Below are 20,385 nucleotides of genomic sequence, written 5' to 3'. Positions count from 1 at the left end.
GGAGGAAGGGGAGCCGGCGGGGAGGGCGCGGAGCAGCCGCGGGCGGGGTGGGGAGGGGCGGGGCGAAGGGGAGCCGGCGGGGAGGGCGCGGAGCAGCCGCGGGCGGGACGGGGCGGGGCGGGAGGAAGGGGAGCTGGCGGGGAGGGCGCGGAGCAGCCGCCGGCGGCGCGCACTCCCGCTCTGGATCTCCCGCTCGCCGGGTCCCTCGGCCGCGCCGCAGGTAAGACCCGCGTCCCCGCGACTCGCCCGCGGCTGCCGGCGGCTGGCGGCGGGGGCTCCGGCCACTTCCCCGGAGCGCGGCCCACGCCGCAGACCAGGCAGAGCCCGCGTCCCCACGTCAGAATGGGGGAAACTGAGGCCCAGAGGAGCAAAAGCGGTGCGCCCGGGGAGGGTCCCCCGACCGCGGTGACGGCGGCCGCAGAGCCTCGCTTCTGGGCATCCCGCGGCCGTCTCAGCCTCCCGCGCCCTAAGCGTCTTGGGGACAGAGAAGGAGCCGGGGTCGGAGCTGCCCTTCGGGTCCCTGGCGAAGCGGGAGGCGCGGGCTCGAGCCCGGTGCCGAGGACTTGGAGTCCCGCCATCCTTGGGAGCCTTCGCTCCTTTTAACGTAGACCTTTTATTTCACTTGGAAATTTCTTAGGTGGTAGAAGAAAAGTGTATTTAGACGTGGAGCGTTGGGAATCGGAGAAGTTTGCTTTTCCTTGAAAAGACTCACCTTTTCTTTGCAACAGGCACCGCCCCTGCTCCCCCGCTCGTGATTCATCCCTCAGGCATTTGAGTCAGCAGGTGGGGAGTCTGAGTCCTTCGTTGCAAATGACCTTATATAGGAAGCTGTGGTCTGTGCAGGGGCTCAGAGGCCCCGGTCGCTGAAGGCCCCTCTGGCTGCTGAGAAGGAGCTACAGTGCGGGACAGAAATCCTTCCCCAGGATCTGCCTTCTGCACAGACAGCCAGACTGAGCCCTTGGGAAGAGCTACATTTGCAACCTGTTGTATCAGCATCATAAAAAAATGTAACTCATTGAAACATTGTTCTCCAAAGATGTCCCCATTGGCTCACGAAGGCAGAAAACTTCAGACTGAGGAGAAAGGGAGTTGTAACTTGAAACTCTCAAAGTTTAAAGATTCTGGAATCTTGTTCTCAGAGCTGTGGGGTCTGTGTGGAGCCATCTGCTGAGAAATAGGGATGGAGGGGAAAGTAAAGGAAATGATGTAGATCCCCAAATTCCTTTCTGAAAAGAATGTTTAAAGTTCTGTTGTCAGGTCATTTGGATTTCTTCTTAAAATTTAAATCAGTAATAATTGTTGGATCATGATACTGGATCAACACATATTGAATATCAGCTGTGACAGTGTATGGGGCAGGCACTTGGGTAAGGCAGAGCCCGGGAGTTAACGTCATACCTTTGGAGTGTGACTGTCCAGATTCAGTAGGGGGACCCTTATTGCTGTGTGCCTAGAACATTATTGTACCTTCTCTGTGCCCCAGCTTTTTAATATGTAAAGTGGAGATGTGCGTGTTTTTTTTTTAAAGATTTTATTTATTTATTTGAGAGAGAAAGAGCACAAGTAGGGAGAGCAGCAGAGACTGAGAAGGAGAGGGAGAAGCAGTCTCCCTGCTGAAAAGAGAGCCTGATGGGGGGCTTGATCCCAGATCGCAGGACCCCAGCATCATGACCTGAGCCGTAGGCATACGCTGAACCAGCTGAGCTCCCCAGATGCCCCTAGAGTGGAGATGTTCTTAATGACAACTAGCTCCCTTACTAGGTTATTGTGAGACTTATTTAAGTCATTCATTCACTATTTTTTTTTAGTGCCTTTTATGCCCCAGTGAACTAAAATGACAAAAAGTGTTGTGAAATTAACCTTCTAGTGTTTTTTATATGACCTGGTACATAGTAAGAACTCAGAATCGCAGCTGATATTATTATACATATGATCCCTGCCTTCCTCTTCCCTATCTATAGATGAAGAAACCAAAGCTCAAGGAAATCGAGTTTTCAGAAGCAAAATGAGAACTAGTGACACCTTGTAGCCACTGTGTATCTAGAGGGATGTAATGTTAGATCTGGTAACTAGAAAGCCCACTGCCCTAGGCTACAGATTGCCTGAGAAAGTCAGGGTAAGTGTTTCCATGGACGTCTAGTGTAATTTCCTACTGAACTTTGTTCTAGGGCTATCACTGAATTTTTAGAATATTTTGTTCCCAGGATTGTTGGGAGCAACTTGAATTTTTAAATCGACCCTGGAGATACGCCAGCGTCTCTGAATAATGTCTACATAGGAAAAGTGCCTGGCTTCCCAATAGAGCTCCACCAAAGAATTGACCTTTTTACCTCTGGGCCCTACCAGGAACTGGACTGCCTCCTCAAAGAGCTGGCATGTCTGTTTACAGCAGTCTGTAGGCTGGGAGCCTTGTAAAATGCAAATGGAGATATCACAGTCAAATACAAAGAATCCAACTGAAGCCAGCTAAAACTTGTTTCAGGATGAGTTCAGAGGAGACAATTTCTTTTTTTTTTTTTAATCTTTTTTTAAGTTTATTTTCAGCATAACAGTATTCATTGTTTTTGTACCACACCCAGTGCTCCATGCAATCGGTGCCCTCCTTAATACCCACCACCTGGCTCCCCCAACCTCCCACCCCCCCCACCTCTTCAAACCCTTCAGATTGTTTTTCAGAGTCCATAGTCTCTCATTGTTCACCTCCCCTTCCAATTTCCCCCCAACTGCCTTCTCCTAACTCCCCATGTCCTCCATGCTATTTGTTATGCTCCACAAATAAGTGAAACCATATGATAATTGACTCTCTGCTTGACTTATTTCACTCAGCATAATCTCTTCCAGTCCTGTCCATGTTGCTACAAAAGTTGGGGATTCATCCTTTCTGATGGAGGCATCATACTCCATAGTGTATATGGACCACATCTTCCTTATCCATTCGTCCGGTGAAGGGCATCTTGGTTCTTTCCACAGTTTGGCACCCGTGGCCATTGCTGCTATAAACATTGGGGTCCAGATGGCCCTTCTTTTCACTCCATCTGTATCTTTGGGTAAATACCCAGTAGTGCAATTGCAGGGTCATAGGGAAGCTCTATTTTTAATTTCTTAAGGAATCTCCACACTGTTCTCCAAAGTGTCTGCACCAACTTGCATTCCCACCAACAGTGGAAGAGGGTTCCCCTTTCTCCACATCCCCTCCAACACATGTTGTTTCCTGTCTTGCTAATTTTGGCCATTCTAACTGTTTCTGTTGTTGTTCCCCAGGATGGTATCTCTTCTGGTTAAAAGAGAACTCAGTAATCAACATAGTTCTGTTAGACTTTTTTATTATTAAAGATTTTATTTATTTATTTGACAGAGATCACAAGTAGGCAGAGAGGCAGGCAGAGAGAGAGGGGAAGCAGGCTCCCTGCTGAGCAGAGAGCCCGATGTGGGGCTTGATCCCGGGACCCTGAGATCATGACCTGAGCCGAAGGCAGAGGCTTTAACCCACTGAGCCACCCAGGCATCCTTCTATTGGACTTTTAAATGAATGAAGAATTTGTTTTCCAGGAAACATATTTGTAAACCCTTTAAGTATGGAGGTTTTTTCCCCTTGTTTTGACCCCTTCCCAGTCCCACACAGTCTGTCCTTGTCCATAGTAGGTGCTCGTAAATGTTTGTGTAGCATATAGGGCACTTGATGCTGGAGACACATCGCCTTACTGAGATGGTTTCTCTTTGAATGTTGACTTCTGTTTTTTTGGATTAAAGATTAGGGTTATTCTGAGATTATGGTATTCTGAATCCCACATTTATTCTGTTTAGTAATTATTTTCTTTAAATAGGTTCGTGTGATCTCAAGTCAAGCAAAGGTGGGATATCATGGCTTCTGTCTGGGTAAGTAACACTCAAGCCTTCACAATACAGTAACTTATCTTAGTCAAACTAAAATGCCAAAAGTCAAAATATGAAAAACAAATCTTTGAAAGTTTATAAGGTTCATTGGAAAAAATAACATGCCAAAAAAGCAAAGGGATGTCTAAAAAGAATAAAATACAAACATGTATTGTAGAGGTACATAGCTGAAATAATTTGCAATGACACCAAAGTAGAGGTTAACAACAGAGTAAATTTAGTTTGGGAGTTATTATATGATAAGGATAACATTTCATATCAGGAAAATGTTGGCTTATTCAACAAATAATGTTAGGAAAATTTCAAGCCATTTGGGAAAAAAGTAAATCTGTATTTCCTCCCCCTTCTTACCTTAAAATGCATTTCAGATGGATAAAATACTGAAGTGAAAGAGACAAAATATGGGTGAATGTTAAAAATAATCATGAAGTAGAAAAGGAATTTGCAACTATAATTCCAAACCAAAAGCCTAAAAGAAAAACATTGATCTACTTAACTGCATATAAACTTCTGATTTATAACAGCAAATGACACTATTAGTAGAGTCAGAAGACAACCCACAGGGGAAAAATATTTGGAGCACACCAGACAAAAAACACATTTTCTTAATGTAAAATTGACCTGAATAAATCAATAAAAAAAACTTGATGGAAAAATTTGTCAGAGTGTGAACAGCACATGAAAAGAATTACAAATGTCCCACGGACATATGAGAAGATGCTCTCACTCACTAGGAAAGAAAGAAATGTAAATAACACAGTGAGAAACCATTTCTACCAGAAAATTGGTAGGGGTGAAAAAAACCTATAATAAGACCAGTATTGAAAAGTCTGTGGGTAAAACATGTACTCTCCTACTCTGATCATGGGAGACTACTGGATGGCACTTTGGTGACAATCGATGTTTAAACGCACACCGCTTTTAGCCAGTTTTTCCACTTCTGGGCGTTTATCTTACTGATGTCCTTGCATAAGGCTGAAAAAATACAGACCTAATGACATTCCTTTGTATTAATGAAAATATGCAGACAGCATAAATGGCCACCATGGTGTATAAAATTATTAAATTACTCATTTGTAACCTACAGCCATTTTTTAAAGATCTATTTATTTATTTGTTTGTTTGAGGAGGAAGGCAGAGGGAGAGGGAGAGAGAGTCCCAAGCAGACTCTGTGCTGAGCATGAAGCCCAAAACCAGGCTCGAGCTCAGGACCCTGAGATCACAACTTGAGCCAAAACCAAGAGTCCGGTGCTCAACCGACTGTGCCACGCAGGTGCCCCTAACTTATAGTCATTTTGATGTGAGCGTTAAAAAGTATGGGGGAAAAGGTGGTCAGTTCTCTATATATTGATAAGAAAATGTCCAAAGATGTTAATTAATGAAAAAAGTAATGAAAAAATCAAGTTATAGAATAGTGTAGAGAGTCTGTTTATTGTTTTAATATTTTTAAGGATTTCTCTTTATTCCCTTGAGAGAGAGAGCATGAGCACACGTGAGCCGGGGGAAGGGCAGAGCAGAGGGAGAAGCAGACTCCCCGCTGAGCAGGGAGCCTGACTTGGGACTTGATCCCAGGACCCCAGGATCATGACCTGACCCCAAGTCAGGTGCTCAACAGACTGAGCCACCCAGGCACCCCATGGTTCTGTTTAAAAGAAAGTAAAAAGAAAAGAAAAAATATATGCACAGAGACTATATTACGTGAAAACTCTCTGGAAAGGCAGACCTGTGAGCGAGAGCACATTTGCTTTTTAGTGCATCACCTTCTGTGCTCTAATTTTTTTGTTAATGATGAACATACATTATATTTCTTGAGTGAGGGACAGAAAGGCTTGAAGAATAGCTTGTATGGAGATACACCAGCCCTGGGTGTGGGTGGTGTTTATGGGAGGTTTGCTTGGCCCATGTTATCCCCTTAACCACTGACAGGACGCCAAGCTGTCCCCCTTCCAGGTCTAAAATTCCCGCTGCTATTATGGATACTTCATAGAGTCAGATGGAGGGAAAAAGCTTCTCTCCAAAATGCTGGTGTTAAAAGTCTCCCTCTAGTCCTCGTCCATTAGTAAATCGACATGGGGTTGGTTGGTCAGGCTCTCTACTTAGTTGGCCGGCTGACGTCTTTGAAGTCATTACTCTTACTCTGTGTCTAGTTTATGAATTAAACTTTATCGTAGCTGTGAATGTTTAAGAAAAAAACAGTGTACATAGGATTCAGTACTATCTGCAGTTTCCGTGGGGGTCTTGGGAAGCGTCCACGATGGACGGGGGTGGGGCTACCATACATACAGACATACAACGGAGTATTATTCAACCTTAAAAGGGAAGAGAATTCTGGCACACGCTACAACGTGAATGAACCTTGAGAACGTTATGCTAAGTGAAATAAACCAGTAAAAGACATAAAAAGGCAAAATACTATTATTCCGTTTATATGAGGCATCTAAAGTAGTCAGATTCGTAGAGACTGAAAACAGAGCTGTGGTTGCCAGGGGCTGAGGAGGGGGATGTGTTGCTTAAGGGGATAGAATTTCGGTTCTGCACAATGAAAAAGTTCCAGAGGTCTGTTTCACAATTCTGTGGATATTCTCACCACTACTGAACTGTTGTACACTTAAAAGTGGTTAATGTGGTAAACTTTATGTTATGCTTTTTTTTTTTTACCACAATTAAAAAAAAAAAAACACCTGGAGATTTCTGTAACTGTTCTTATCACTAAGTTTTACTGTTTTCTTTTTCCCTCTTACACACAAAAGCACATGTATACCTGAACACAAATGAGCGATCCAGTCCGTGCTTTTCTCCAAAACCATGGATCAGCTCGTGGTTACTAATGGATGAGGAGCTTATCGGAGTGATAGGATCCAGAGAGAAGAGTCTGGTTGCCATTTTGGTATATTTCCTTGCAGATGAAATGATAGCTGGTTTCCCAGGTCTTTATCTTCTAGGTGTGGTGCAACCTCCCATTGTTTCAGATGAGTCAACAATCCACATTGCATTACTGTTTCCTTTGTTTGGAAACGTTGCTTATCTCTGTTCAGGCCTGTGTTCTCCTAATTAACCCCTGATGAGAAGTTTGCTCTCTTCGGGCCCAGGGTCCCTTTAGGTTGCTTTTAAGTCCACAGCCGGCACTCTACAAATTAGAACGTCTTGGGAAACTGACCTGTGTGTGTGGTTGATATCTTCATTGCTTTGGAGGTGGCCGGCAGGTGCTCAGGAGCTCTTGGTGGGGTGGGCCCACGGGCTCTTCGCCATCACAGGCTTTTGGCTGAGCAGGATGGCTCAGGCTCTGCGAGCAGCCGTCAGGCGGAGATGTGGGCCGGACTCGTTCTCAGAGATCGTGTACCTGATGCCGCTGATGGTGGCCCGGGCGTTCTTGTTAATGGTGGTTGCACGTAGGAAGTGGCAAGCTTTCTGTGGCCAGATCTCCGCTTCCGGAGCACCACTAGACCTTTTGTCACTGACCATGGGCCCCACACCCCCAGTCTTAACGCTGAATCCACTGGTTGTGGCGGAAGGAGTTGGGAGCCTTCGGGTTCCTGGGCTCGGTGCTGTCTGCCTGTCTGCTCCTGTGATCAGGACGCTGGGGCAGTTCAGGACGACAGTCCACTGCAGGTGGGCAGTCGTGGGGGCAGCTCGTCTCACCAGGGGCAGCTGGAGACGGAAAGAGCAGGAACGTGACCTTTCGTTAAGATACTGTCTTTCCAGATGTGCCTTCCATAGAGCTGGCTTTCTCAAGCAAATGTTCTGGGCTCTTTGCTCCGTGGTCAGTTCCTAACTTCCTTTGATCATTTGTTTGAATCCTCAACTTGGTATTTTTATTATCTTCCTAAGTTTTTTTCTAAACTCGTAATCACCGTAATCATTATGAACTGTTATAACTTCCTAACTTGCTATACATTTTCCCTTCCCCACTCCATGCTCGACTTTAAAAATGAGGAAGGGGACCAGAGAGCCAATCTGGAACGAAGGGATAAGGACATCTTGCAAAAATATAACCACATAAACAGCACGCCTACAAACTTTGTCTGGAAGGAGTTCTTCAAGAGGGTAGTTAAACAGTTAAGGCAGCAAGTGCCTGGTACACTGGGCGCTCCTGGGAAAGAAGGAAGACGGTCCAGCCACGGTCCCCGGTCTGCTTTTCATAACTCTCTAACTGGTTCTGAGGCGGGCTCTTGAATATGACCTGCTGTCCTCTGCTGTCATCTCCGCTACCTCACCTGTAAAACGGATAGAACAGTAGTATCGGCATCGTTCAGTGCTTGCGAGAATTAACCTAGTTCTCGTAAAATGCATTAACTGTGCCTGGCATGTAGTGAGCACTGAGTGAATATTAGTTGTAATCGTTATCATTAAAAAAACATTAAAAAATAAAACAAACCCATAAAAAATACATAAAAAAATTAATATCCCTGCACCCATTTTAGTAAAGGAGTTCCTGCCTGTCTGCTGGGCCTGATTTTATTACAAATCAACAGCATCCTCCTCCCCGCTGGAGTGATTGTCTCTGAGCCATCTGAACACAGATGGGTTTTCTCCACATAGATTCTTACTGACCCCTCCTATTTTCAGTATTTTTTTTAAATTTTCAGTATTTTTTAAAAAGCAGTTTTAGGTTCCCAGCAAAATTGAAGCAAAGATACAGAGATTTCCCGTAGACACACGCTTAGGGTCTAGACACGTGCCCAGGGTCCCCCATTTTCAGCGCCCACCGCCAGAGTGGTCCATTTCTTGCAACAAATGAACCTGCACTAAGTCTTCATAATCACCAGAGCCCACAGTTCACTCTTGGTGTTGTGGATTGTGTGGGTTTGGACACTTACATATGTTTAGCGACGTGGGCTACTCTGTTCCCAGCCCGAGCGGCTGTGCCACCCTACACTGCGGCACGACCGCCCGGAGTTCGGCTCTCCAGGTTTAAGAGCTCAGCCCTCACTTTCGAGTCAGCAGCGAGGCCTGAGCCTCCTGCTCTTCCGACCATATAGCTGGGGATTTCCATGACCCTCTTGCGCTCGGTAATTGTCTAGAACGACTCAGAGAATCGCTGAAAGTACTGTACTTATGGTTACCGTTTTATTATAAAGCCGGCTTACATGTAGAGCAAGGCCTGGAAGGGTCCTGTCCCCGTGCAGTCAGGACAAATCACTGTCCATGCACATCATGTGTCCACCAGCCGGGGAGCAGCTCCAAGCCTCTGTCCAGAGTTTGTACTGGGATTTCCTTACAACACAGGCCTGACTGATTAAATCACTGGTCGTAGGACTGAGCTCAATCTCCAGTCTCCTTCCCCACCCAAACTGCCAACCATCCCCATCCTATACCTACGTAGAGGTCCACCATGAGTCACCTCAGTGGCATAATAAAGACACTCCTATCAGGAAATTCCAATGGTTTGGATGCTCTCTGCCAGGAACCCAGGACAAAGACCATATTCCTTATTGTACCATACATATATAACTCAGGTTGGGGCTGCACAGAATTTCCAAAATATCATATTCCTTTATTTTTTTATTTTAAAGTTACAGTAACACTCAGGCACTGATTACCTCGTGTTGATGAGAACCTCTGCTTGGAAGTTCCTGCCTTAAATCATAAGTAACACAGGACAGTGAGTAACGCTTTGTAATAAATACAGATTAGCAGATAGAAGCACTCAGAACATGGGGTCCGTGGAGAAGAAATACTTAAAGGTATTCTTGAGAGTGGAAAGGTTGGGGAAGGCTCATCTAGGGCGGAAACTTGCTAATAGGAAAAATTAGTCCCTGAAAATGTGTTCTTGATGAAAAAGAAAGCAATACTTTCCTTCCCCGCGTGATGCTTCCTCTCTTTCCTGGGGACAAGACTGGTGCAGTTTGACCCATGAGGACACAATGGTGTCCTCACACATTTCTGTCCTCACAAATGTGTCCACACACATTTCTGCTGTGTGAGACAGAGTCGTGGCATCAGCGGTAGGCCTCCCAGGAAAGGTGTGGTGTGCCCTTGGGAGAGAGAATTTGGGAAGACAATGCCTTTCCATTCTGTTCCATGGATGACCCCAGCCCTGGGCATAGGATGCTGCTGGTCCTGGGAACAGAAGTTGGCGAGGGCTCCGTCCAGTTCATATGTCTTGTTTTGGTGGGAACATCCTATCAGACCTTTCTTTCCTGGTGTGTTTGCTCTTCCCAACCATGCAAATCTAAAGCATGTGTGGAAGGAGCACCTGTGTTACACGCATGTGGTCGTGTTGAATTTCTCCTCCGGTCTCCCCGCCTGCTGCGTCTCAGGGCTGGAAGGTCTGGCTCCAGAATTGTTTTCCCTGAGCTAGAATTTTCACATCCCAAGGAGAACAGACATCAAGCCTGATTAGGTGCTCTTCAATGTGATGAAGATTCCGGTCTGGTGTGTGTTTTAAACCATGCTCTCCGAAGTGTGTGTATATATGTATGTATTTATTTATTTTTAAAGGTTTTATTTATTTATTTGACAGAGAGAGAGCACAAGCAGGGGGAGAGGCAGAGGGAGAGGGAGAAGCAGGCTCCCCGCAGAGCAGGGGAAGCCTGATATGGGACTCGATCCCAGGACTCCGGGACCATGACCTGAGACACGCAGGCGCCCCCCCCCCCCACGCGCCCTCCGAAGCATATTTAGATAAATGTTGGCAGCTGCGGAAGTAGCCCTCTGCAGGAAGTGAATGAAAATCAGGTAAGACCTGGATTTTAAATCAAAACATTAGAGCTTTGTTTCGGGACAGAGTCTAGAAAGAAACTGTCTACAGTCTGAGAAGAGAGAGGCTTCCCAGGAAAGAAGAGACCAAGCATTAAAGACCCGTCCTTTGCCACTCCCTGACCCCAACTCACCACGGAGGTGTCGGGACCCTCGTTCACATTTAGTCATACTAAAAAGTGAATTTGCCACACCTCATGAGTAACTATTGAAGAAGCCTGGTGAGTCAGAGGCAAACAGGAAAAGAAAAAGTTTTAGATGGAGGGCAAGGAACGTGAAGGGGAGAAGGTATAATTTGATTGTCTTGAATGCCTGTGTTTTGGTGAATGCAGAGCAGTGGGAAAACATGCATTTTAGAATGGGGACCAGTAAGATTAATACAGACGTAGAGGTCTCACACCAAATAAAAGAGAGTAAGTCAAAAGGGCAGAAAGTTCTCAGGTCTGCCCCTTCCTTCATGATCACGTCTTTGCTCCTTTTATTTTTAATCATTTGTGTTTGAATTTGTGTTTAAATACTTCACTTAGGTTCTGGAGATGTGTTTAAATAGAGGTAGCGACAGCCCCATCTGAACAGCATTTACGAAAGGTTTGAAGAATGCATTACTCAGATCTCTGAGGTGTGGCCCGGAGCTCTGAAAAGTCTGGTAGTGGCGTTTGAGAATTATCAAAGAAAGCAAGACTCAGAATAAGAAAACATTTCTTTATCACTTAGTCATGCAACAAATATTTACTAAGATCTGCTCTGTGGCATACCCTGTTTAGGGCTCTGGAAATACAGAGAAAGAGAAATTTGAAAAACATGGAGGTTATATGCCTCTGATTTTATTAGCAAAGATGGCTAACAAAGAAATAAATGTATAATACATAATATCAGTTTCAAGTACGTGGGGGGGGGAAGCAGAAGTAGATAACGATAGTGGCGGGAGTGTGACTTTCTGCTCAGATATGTGAGCAGAAGTCACCAGGGAGGGGGTGAGCTCGGACAATGCTTGGGGGGGAGCGTCCAGGCAGAGGGCACAGCAGGTGCAGCCCGAGGCAAGGTGTTTTGGAAGAATGGAAAGGACACTCCCGTGAGGTGATGGGAGGGAGACAGGGAGATATTACGCTTCAGGATCCTCCAAGGACCACAGAGAATGTTTAGTTCCAGTAGCCTTTGTATAAACTCTGCAAGGAGTTCCCATTATGTAAATTTACTTTACATTAGGAAGAATTCTTAGCAACTTATTGTTAAGCTTGTCACTTTCCAAACACACACTTACAGAAAGGTCATAAAACAGTGCACATTGCCATCATATCGTGTGGGCATTCATGACCGTGGCCACAGGTACAAGAAATGTTCTTTCTCTAACATTACAAACAGCAGACGTCCCTCGTCTCCGTCCCTCATGGGTGGATTTCCATTCCCCTAGAAGTGACGTGGGAGGAGAGTGGGTGTCACCGCTCTAGTCCCAACATCCTGCCAAACCAGCACCATTTTCTAGCCAAGTACCCATTTCCTAAGGTATGGATGATGCCAGATTCCCCAGTTCAGGGAGCCATGTTCCCTCCATCTTCTGCAGTTAGAGAGCAGGTCCCTTTGACAGAGGTGTCTTTCCTGGACGATAGAAATGTACTTCATCTAACTGTGGATGTGGCCAGTATAGACACCGTAGTCTTCAGCTCCTTGTGGCTCTTGGCCAAGAAGAGAGTTTGGCCAAGAACTCTTGGCTAAGCTAAACCTGACTTGGATTGTGGAGGAAAAATGTAATCTTCAGTTACCAGTGCTAAATAACTCAAAAGAAGATGAGAATAACTTGTTTATAATACGCTTCAAATAAATAATGAAACTTATTCTGAGAAAGAAGTTTGTGTTGATAAAGACTTTCTGGGGGACCAGTGTTTCAGACCCAGTCTGGTTAGGTTTGCTGCCTCTGCCACCGAACCCCAGAGTGCTTGGAGAGACAGGAAGACAGACGGAAGGAATCACTGGACACATCCCTGGCTCACCCGTCTTCTGCCCCAGCTTCTGGAACCAGCTTTGAAAGACCTGGAAGAGCCTGCGGGGCTGAACGTGGCCACCGAAATGTTTCCAGCCTCTTCCACATCTGCCAGGATACAACAGTCCCTTTGATTTCTGGATTACTGATGTTTGAAGGGAGAAGTTCATCAAGCAGCCTGTTGGCTTTTGTTGGCCTTGGAAAAATTCCACACCTTGGGGTGTCATCATCTTCCTTCCATTTTCTTCCGGCAAACTCATTCACAGTTATTGATTAAGGTCCTGTCTGAAGACGAGTCCTGGGCTGCAGCTGGACATACCATTGTGAGTAAAACATAAGGTCTCCGCCCCTGGAATTTTATGTTGGAGGAGCTGGAGACACAGACACGAACAGTGGGAGGTGATCCCAGTGCTGATGCCCCCAGGGGAAGGCTGGCTGAGAGGAGGACTGACAGGAGAGGCCCTGCTCGAGTCCAGTGGCCAGGGTTGGCTTGTCAGAGAAGAGGGCCTTTAAGCAGAGGCATGAAGGTAGAAGAACATTCCAGACAGAGGGAACAGCATGAACAAAGGCATTAGGAGGAGGAAGAATTCCATGTACATCAGCTAGGCTGTCAGAGAGCTGAAGCGTGGGGGACAAAGGGGAGGGTGGCGGCGGGTGAGGGCGAAGAGGGAGGCTGAGCCCAGCCGTGCAGGGCCAGGGCCGTGCAGACCAGTGCCACAGACCCATTGGCTGCTGTGTGGGAGGTGGTGGGAGGCAGACAACAGAAGGAAAGGAGACCGCTGCAGGTGTCCGTGTCCAGGGGAATGGTGAGGGCGACTTGGACAACAGCAGGGGCAAAGAAGATGGGGAGAAGTGCCCCGGAGATTACCTTTTGAGATTGCTAATGGACTGAGTGTGCAGGGAAAGAGAGACACATCAAAGGAGACTCCCAGTTTGTGGAGTTGGTGCCATTTAGAGGAAGAAGGGATATTGGGGACGAGCTCAGAGATCAGCCAGATTGCCTGGGTTCGAATCCTGGCTGTGCCGCAGACGAGTCACGTCACCTCGGACAACCCTCGTACCTCTCTGTGTCTTCTCCCCCGAAGTCGGGGTCAGAACAGTACTGGCCCCGTAGGGTGGGTTTTGAGATTAAATGAGCAGATAGGGGTAAAGCACAAGTAAATATGGAATTGTTACAGCGGGGAGGAAGTCAGCTTGGGAGGAAATAACAGGTACGTGAGACCTAAAAGCAGACACTGAGTATACAAGACCAGTGTTCAGAGTAGAAGTCTGGGCTGGGCTGACAAACGTGAGAGCTGTTCTCGTGGTGAGAGGGAAAGAAAAGAGAGTTTCCAATTTAGAAGCACCTGTGTTACAGAGGTCAGGCGAGGGGCTGGGCGGACAAAGGAGGGAAACGCAAGCGGGGGCGGCGAGAAGCCCCAGGGACGGGCCAGGAGCCGACAGAAGGCAGGAGTCTGGCGGGGTTGACCATGGCACAGGCTTTGGAGAGGTCAGGGTTTGTTCTGACTATAATCTGCGTTTCATGGAAAACCCGACCCAAACAGCTTCCCTAACTTCTGAATCACACTGACCTCCTACTCCAGCCCAACACCCCGCTCTGTCACACACCCCAGTGCCCTTGCTCTGAGACCCCTGATGAGATCAGTTTATCTAGAAAAGAACAGGAGGCAAGTATGGATCTTTTCTCACTCTAGCAAGACAAGAAGAAACGCGTACATTGTCTCTGAGCCCCTCGGAAGCACTTCAGAGGAAGCCATGACGTCGCTCGCTCCTCTCCCTGCCATCAGGCGCGGGAGGCTCCCAACCCTGCTCTCCCACCTGTCAGGGCATCCTTCCTCGCCTCTTCCAGCTCCGGGTGGTTTCCTGAAAGCATCCTGGGTTCCTTGGCTCGCAGCTGCGTGGCCCCGATCTCTGCCTTCATGGTCACATCCCCTCCTGTGACACTGTCGCCACCTGGTTGTCTCCTGAGGACAGATGTCATGCTGGATTTGGGGCCCACTCCATCCGGTCTGACCTCCGCTTCATTAAGTACATTTCAATGAGCTTCTACCCGAAAAAGGTCGCAGCGTGCAGCACTGTGGGCTGGGCCCGCACGTATCTTTTTGGAGGGACACAATTCAACCCCTAACACTCGCCTCCCATGACCCTGTTCCATCAGAGCCTTTTACAATAAGCTTTTTTTGGTTTGGAAAACCATCTTTTACTAGAAAAAATGGAATGAGATGTCTCACATCTTCTAAGCTGTGATTACTTTGTTTGTTTGTTTGAGTCTATTTTTCCTTCTATTGTAAACCCTCGAGACCCAGCAGACTGTTTGGACGTTGACCAGAGAGCTACCATTTCTCCTCAGCGCTTCAAGAGTTCCCGAGTCCTGGAGGTTGCTATGAAGCATGGATTTGGAAGCTTAATGTTTGGATGCGGCCTCCGTAGGACTGCATGAAGTGACGAGTGGTTGGACGTTACCTCACCCTCAAGCTGTACCTACAGCGGCAGCCCTGCTTGCTCCGAAGCGTTTGGCTTTAACTAGTTTTGTGTCAACAGGATTGGTGCCTTCTCTTTCATTTGTTCTTCTGAATGTGAATGTTTGACTTCTTGCAAAGCCAGTACACTTTGCATGGAGAAATGGGTACATCCAGCCTTCATGGTCAAGGACAGACCGGCCTCTCTCGGGGCGGTGGCAGCAGACAGCTCCCAGCCGCCCACTGGCCACACCGATGGCTTAAGGCAACAGGTGCTCTCATGATCTCCAAAGGAGAGTTCTAGAAGATCAGAGAAAGGGGCACCTGGGAGGCTCAGTTGGTTAACATCTGCCCTCGGCTCCGGTCATGATCCTGGGGTCCTGGGATCCTGGGACGCCCTGCTCGCGAGCAGGGAGCCTGCTTCTCCCTCTTCTTCCCACTCATGCTCTCTGTCCCTATTTCTCTCTCTCTGTCTCTCTCTCAAATAAATAAAATCCTTAAAAAACGAAGATCAGAGAAAACTATCCACGTGAAGATGGTTCAGGGAGAGGCAGCTTCGTAATCAGAAGCAGAGGCTGATGACACTGACACCTGCCGGCCGTGTGGACTCGGCAAGTGACTTCAGCATCAGTTTTTGTCATTATCTATAAATAGGATGTGTTACATCTGCCTTACAAGTTTTGGTGAGGATTGAGTGAACTAATGCAGGAAGCGTGCTTAGCACAGGACTTGGCACACGGTAAGTCCAACAGGTTTTTTTAAGATTTATTGTTTGTTTGTGTGTGTGTTTAGAGCAGGGGGAGGAGCAGAAGGGGACGGAACGAATCCCAACCAGACTCCGTGCTGAGCGGGGCGCCCCATGCAAGGCTCCGTCTCGGGACCCTGCAGTCACGACCTGAGCAGTAACCGAGAGTTGGACGCTCAACGGGCCGGAGGCGCCCAGGCGTCCAAGTCCCAACAGTGGTTGAGGCCGAGAGCTCCTGATAGTCTCTCCCTCCCTTCATTTCAGCAGTGCTTGCTTTAATTTATTTTCCAACTGGTTTCAGGATCATTGTCCCTCTGGGGGCATCGGAAGGTCAAGTTTGAAAAAAAAGGAAGCAACGTACAGTGTTTAAGGGATGCACATGGAAATCTGATCAAACATGGTGTTTTTGGAAATATAAAAAGTTTGCCAAGTATTTGTGTCCTACACTAGCATGACACTTTGTTAGGGAGTTAGGTTAGTGCGAAGAGCCCAAGTCAAGCATGGGTTAGTAGTTCAAATGTACGGAAGGAAGCCCTGCCACCAGCAGGCCATGAGAATCGTTAAGTCTGTAACAATGCCCGCATTCCTGAAACGCTGCGGTCATCATCAAATTCTTCTTCCACCTCCCACGAAAGAATCTGTGACTTGTTTACTCATTTCACTTTGGTCTTCTGGGCAGCTGAGAATGAAACAGAGCCGTGGTTCTCAACCTCAAGCACTAGAATCGTCTGGAGGGCTTGTTGAAACACAGATCCTGAGCCGTAGCCCCAGAACTGTTGGCTCAGTGAGACTGGGGTGGGACCTGAGAATCTGCATCTCTAACAAGTTCCCAGGCGACGCTGCTGCGGCCGATCCAGTGTCTGTGCTCCGAGAACCACTAGCTGGAGTCCTGGGAGGCTCTGCGATGTGCTGGGGGGCACAGGGCATTTCAGATACAAGCCGGGGGTTGGCGGGAGGCGGGTGCCACATCCTCTGCTGTCCTCGTGAGCAGGGTTCTGTGAAGCAAATCATTTCTCTGAAATCGTGTTTCTTCCATTTTTTTAATGGGAATAATGAAATCTACTCTGTTAAGGTCAGTTTAAGACTGAAATAAGTTGTCTGTAAAGCACTTTGTTCACTGCCTGGCATGTGCTCGTTTAAGAGTCTGTTAATGTCTTTTACTCTAAGATGTTTTTTCGAAGGTCATGTAAATATTGTTGAATGTTCTGGGTAAGCAATTCTAGCACCTGAATTCTACCACTTACTGAAATAACTGAAACAGCCTGAAAAAGTTCACCAAGATTCTGCTTCAGAATCTCCGTGCCGTTTTCCAAGCATCTGTGTGTGTGTGTGTGTGTGTGTGTGTGTGAGTGTGTGTGTGTGTTGCTTTTTTTCCTCCCCATTTAATTCTTACTAGGTGGCACATTACGTAACGGACTGGGAATTTCAACCTTCTCTAATTGTGCGCTTTGGAATTTCAGCATATTTTGATGTGTAGGTAGCAGATGGCCGTGCAAAGGTCACAGCTAGAATGGAAACCCCTTTCATGAGCCCCTGGAATCTTTATTTCTGAAGAATATTTTCAATATGTCTGATGCGCGACCTGGTCATCCGCGTTGGAAGGAATTGCCCGGGTATAGACCCTGCGTCTCAAGAAGGATAGGAAGGGGCTAGAACGGTCATGACCACATTCAAGTTCAGAGCTGCCGCCAACCTGGCTTCCGTGGGTTGAGCAAATTCTCTGATCGTCTTAAACCCCGGAGTCTCGTATGTGAAATGGGTCCGTCTTAATCCTCCGGGCTGTCACGCAGGTTCTGTTACGGCATAGGAAGTGTCTCACACGGTGCTGGGCCTGAAACACTCTCATGCTCTGATACTGGGGAGTTTTCCGCAGTGCCCAACACATACGGCGGACCGGTAAGATCACCACAGATGTCCCTGGATGGATAGACCTGAAATGAAACCCCTCGACTCTAGGAACCCATAAGGTATTTATTAAGCCTCAGAGAAAGAGGATTCTCCAAAGATTTGTGGACATGACTACTTTCTTACAGATGCCTTGAGATCAGACACAGTCACAACTAGTTTCTAACCTGTTACAGTCACTCTGGTAGAATGAAAACTCTTTGTTTTGGATGCTTTAAGATTGAACGATGTTTGGTTGTATTGAAGCGAATTGTTCAATCTTATCTACCGAATCAGCAGGTCATTATTGTTTAATGATAACATTAATTTCCCATTCACTGGAATGTGACGAGAGGATGTTCTGTCATGAAAACATTAAACACTTCAGGGGAGCCTAAATGACATATTAGCACAAGACGACAGAGCCTCTGTTATTCAGCAACAGGATAGGAAAATCAGCTTAGGAGGAAAACACCATGACCATGAAGACACGTTTTGCTTCAGCGTGAGGAAATGCCGTGTGAATCCGTGCTCCCTTGCATTTGTCTCAGCATCTCCGTGGATGTTCTGTAGTCTCGTAAGCAGTTTTAAGAGATTTTATTTTTTCGGCAGGGAAGGTGGTCTTTCCCAGCTTACTGACATGTTCCTCATGTGTGTGTTTAAAATTAGTGTCGTGGCATATTATTTCCATTCTGCTCCCAAAGATCTGTGGCAGTGGGGCTCTCAGAAAGGCATTTGTCAGCCACAACTGCACATCTGTCAAACCAGGCTTGAGAACAGGCTGTCCTAATGGGTTTTCATCTGCGGATCCTTTGGTGTTGGGTTCCCCAAGGACAGTGGTCAGCATTAACTAAAGTACCATGAAGCCTGCAAACCAGTTACTTCTGTGTGAGATGAAGGGAGGAGCTTTGCGTTATCACTTGAAAACAAAGAGGATACAGGAAATTCTCACCTTCTCATTGCTTTTGTGCAGGGACCACTTTGAAGCGAATATTCTGGGGGGCCTGGGGGGCTCGGTCAGTTAAGCGTCTGCCTTAGGCTCAGGTCGTGGTCCAGGGTCCTGGGATCGAGTCCCGCGTTGGGCCCCTTGCTCAGCAGGAAGCCTGCTCCCCCTCTGCCTGCTGCTCCCCCTACTTGTGCGCTCTCTCTCTCTCTCTCAAATCTATAAAATAAAATAAAGCAAATATTCTTCAGAGTCACTGGGATTAGCACCGTGTATTCCTCTAGAGAATAAATGTTCTGTAGTTCCAACCTGTTACACAGCAGGGGAGAAGAGAGAGCCCTTTCTGCACACGCGCCCATCGTCGTATTTCTACCATCTGGGACAGAGTCTGGCCAACCCCTCCTGCACGGAAAGGAAGGTGTTGCGAATTATGGGTTCGTTATGCTCTAACGCGCATGCGCGTGTGTATGTCATGCAAACGAAGAGTCATTTTGAACTAGTGGCACTTTCAGATATTTCCTTCCAGGTGGGACACCGAGGGACGATCCGCGAGTATCCGGGCTTCAGCCCGTCAGTGGATGCGGAAGCGATTCGGAAGGCGGTCAGAGGAATTGGTGAGCTCCTCTCTGCGGTTGTTCTCCTCACCTTGAAGCAAATCAGGAAAGTTACAGTTGAAAAGTGCATCGGTTCCGTTTGCCCAACTTGGCTTACTCAACCAGAGAAATCGTAAGGGACTTTTTAAAACTTGTGACATAATGGGGCGCCTGGGTGGCCCAAGTCGGTGAGGCCTCTGACTCTTGATTTCACTCAGGTCATGATCTTGGGGTCGTGAGATCAAGCCAGGCGTCAGGCTCCATGCTGGGTGTGGAGCCCACTTAAGATTTTCTCTTTTTCTCTCCCTCTGCCCCCGCCTCCAAAAATAAAAATTTTGAAATAGTGAGAAAAAAGTGCATAGGGCGCCCAATTCTACTAAATCCTAATATTTACCATATTTACGTGCTGTGAAACAATACATCGTCATCACTGTTACCAAAACCAGTAATCATCATAATAAATCGTTAAAGATATTGTTCCTGCTGATTCTTCCTGGATCTCTTTCCCACCCCATTTTCTAGAAATAAAACACCATCCTAAAGTAGAGTTTATTCCACGAAACTTTTAATTGCATAACTACATATGCACGCGCGTAGAGTTTTGCGTGGCCTCCAGCCGTGTAAACTGGGATGATACTGTGTGTTGTAGGTGCAGTCTTCAGCAACCTCTTTTATCCCTTAACATGTTGTCTTTGAGAATTACCCGTGTTGATATGTTCAGCTCTAGTTCATTAACACGACTTGCATAGTGTCTGTTGAATTATTATATTGTAAGATGGGATATTGATGGGACATTTAAGTTGCCTACAGTTCTTTTCTATTACAGTATAAACTGCTGCGCTGGGTATCCCTGCTTACGTCTTGTGCACATTTGCTTCCACTTCTCGAGAATAGAGCAAATGGAATTCGAGGTTGAAGATGGTCATGTTCAAATGAACTAGAAATTTTGCCAAACTGCTCTCTAAAATGCATATGCAAATGAGCATTCCCGCCGGCGGTACGGGAGACTTTCGCTCCGCACTCTGCCCGGTACTCGCTCAGGTCACTTTCTTCTGGTTTCCCCGCTGAGTGGGTCTGGAATTGTATCTCATCGTGTATGTGTGTTTGCTTCCTCTCTCCTCCCATCCCCCAGGACTGAAAGTCTCCTTTCTGGATCATCTGCTGCTTCTATGAATTATGTCTTCTTATCT

At 46.9% G+C, this 20,385-nt stretch overlaps 1 protein-coding gene and 1 pseudogene across 1 annotated transcript in view; one reads left to right on the top strand and one right to left on the bottom strand.

The window, feature by feature from the left end:
- Positions 1-172: 172 nt before the first annotated feature.
- ANXA3 (annexin A3) overlaps positions 173-20,385 on the top strand; it is a 49,230-nt gene continuing 29,017 nt past the window's right edge. The window contains exons 1-3 of the mRNA XM_032883041.1: positions 173-220; positions 3,825-3,876; positions 19,129-19,216. Coding sequence (XP_032738932.1) covers positions 3,862-3,876; positions 19,129-19,216 — 103 coding nt within the window. The 5' untranslated portion in view covers positions 173-220; positions 3,825-3,861. The remainder of the gene's footprint in view (positions 221-3,824; positions 3,877-19,128; positions 19,217-20,385) is intronic.
- LOC116871254 lies at positions 7,102-14,552 on the bottom strand (annotated as a pseudogene).

This window comes from Lontra canadensis, unplaced genomic scaffold (assembly GCF_010015895.1).
Source record: "Lontra canadensis isolate GAN:19392208 unplaced genomic scaffold, GSC_riverotter_1.0 scaffold1, whole genome shotgun sequence".
In the NCBI taxonomy this organism is placed as follows: Eukaryota; Metazoa; Chordata; class Mammalia; order Carnivora; family Mustelidae; genus Lontra; species Lontra canadensis.
Note: the sequence above shows the minus strand (reverse complement) of the source record. Positions and strands in the feature narration are given on the sequence as shown.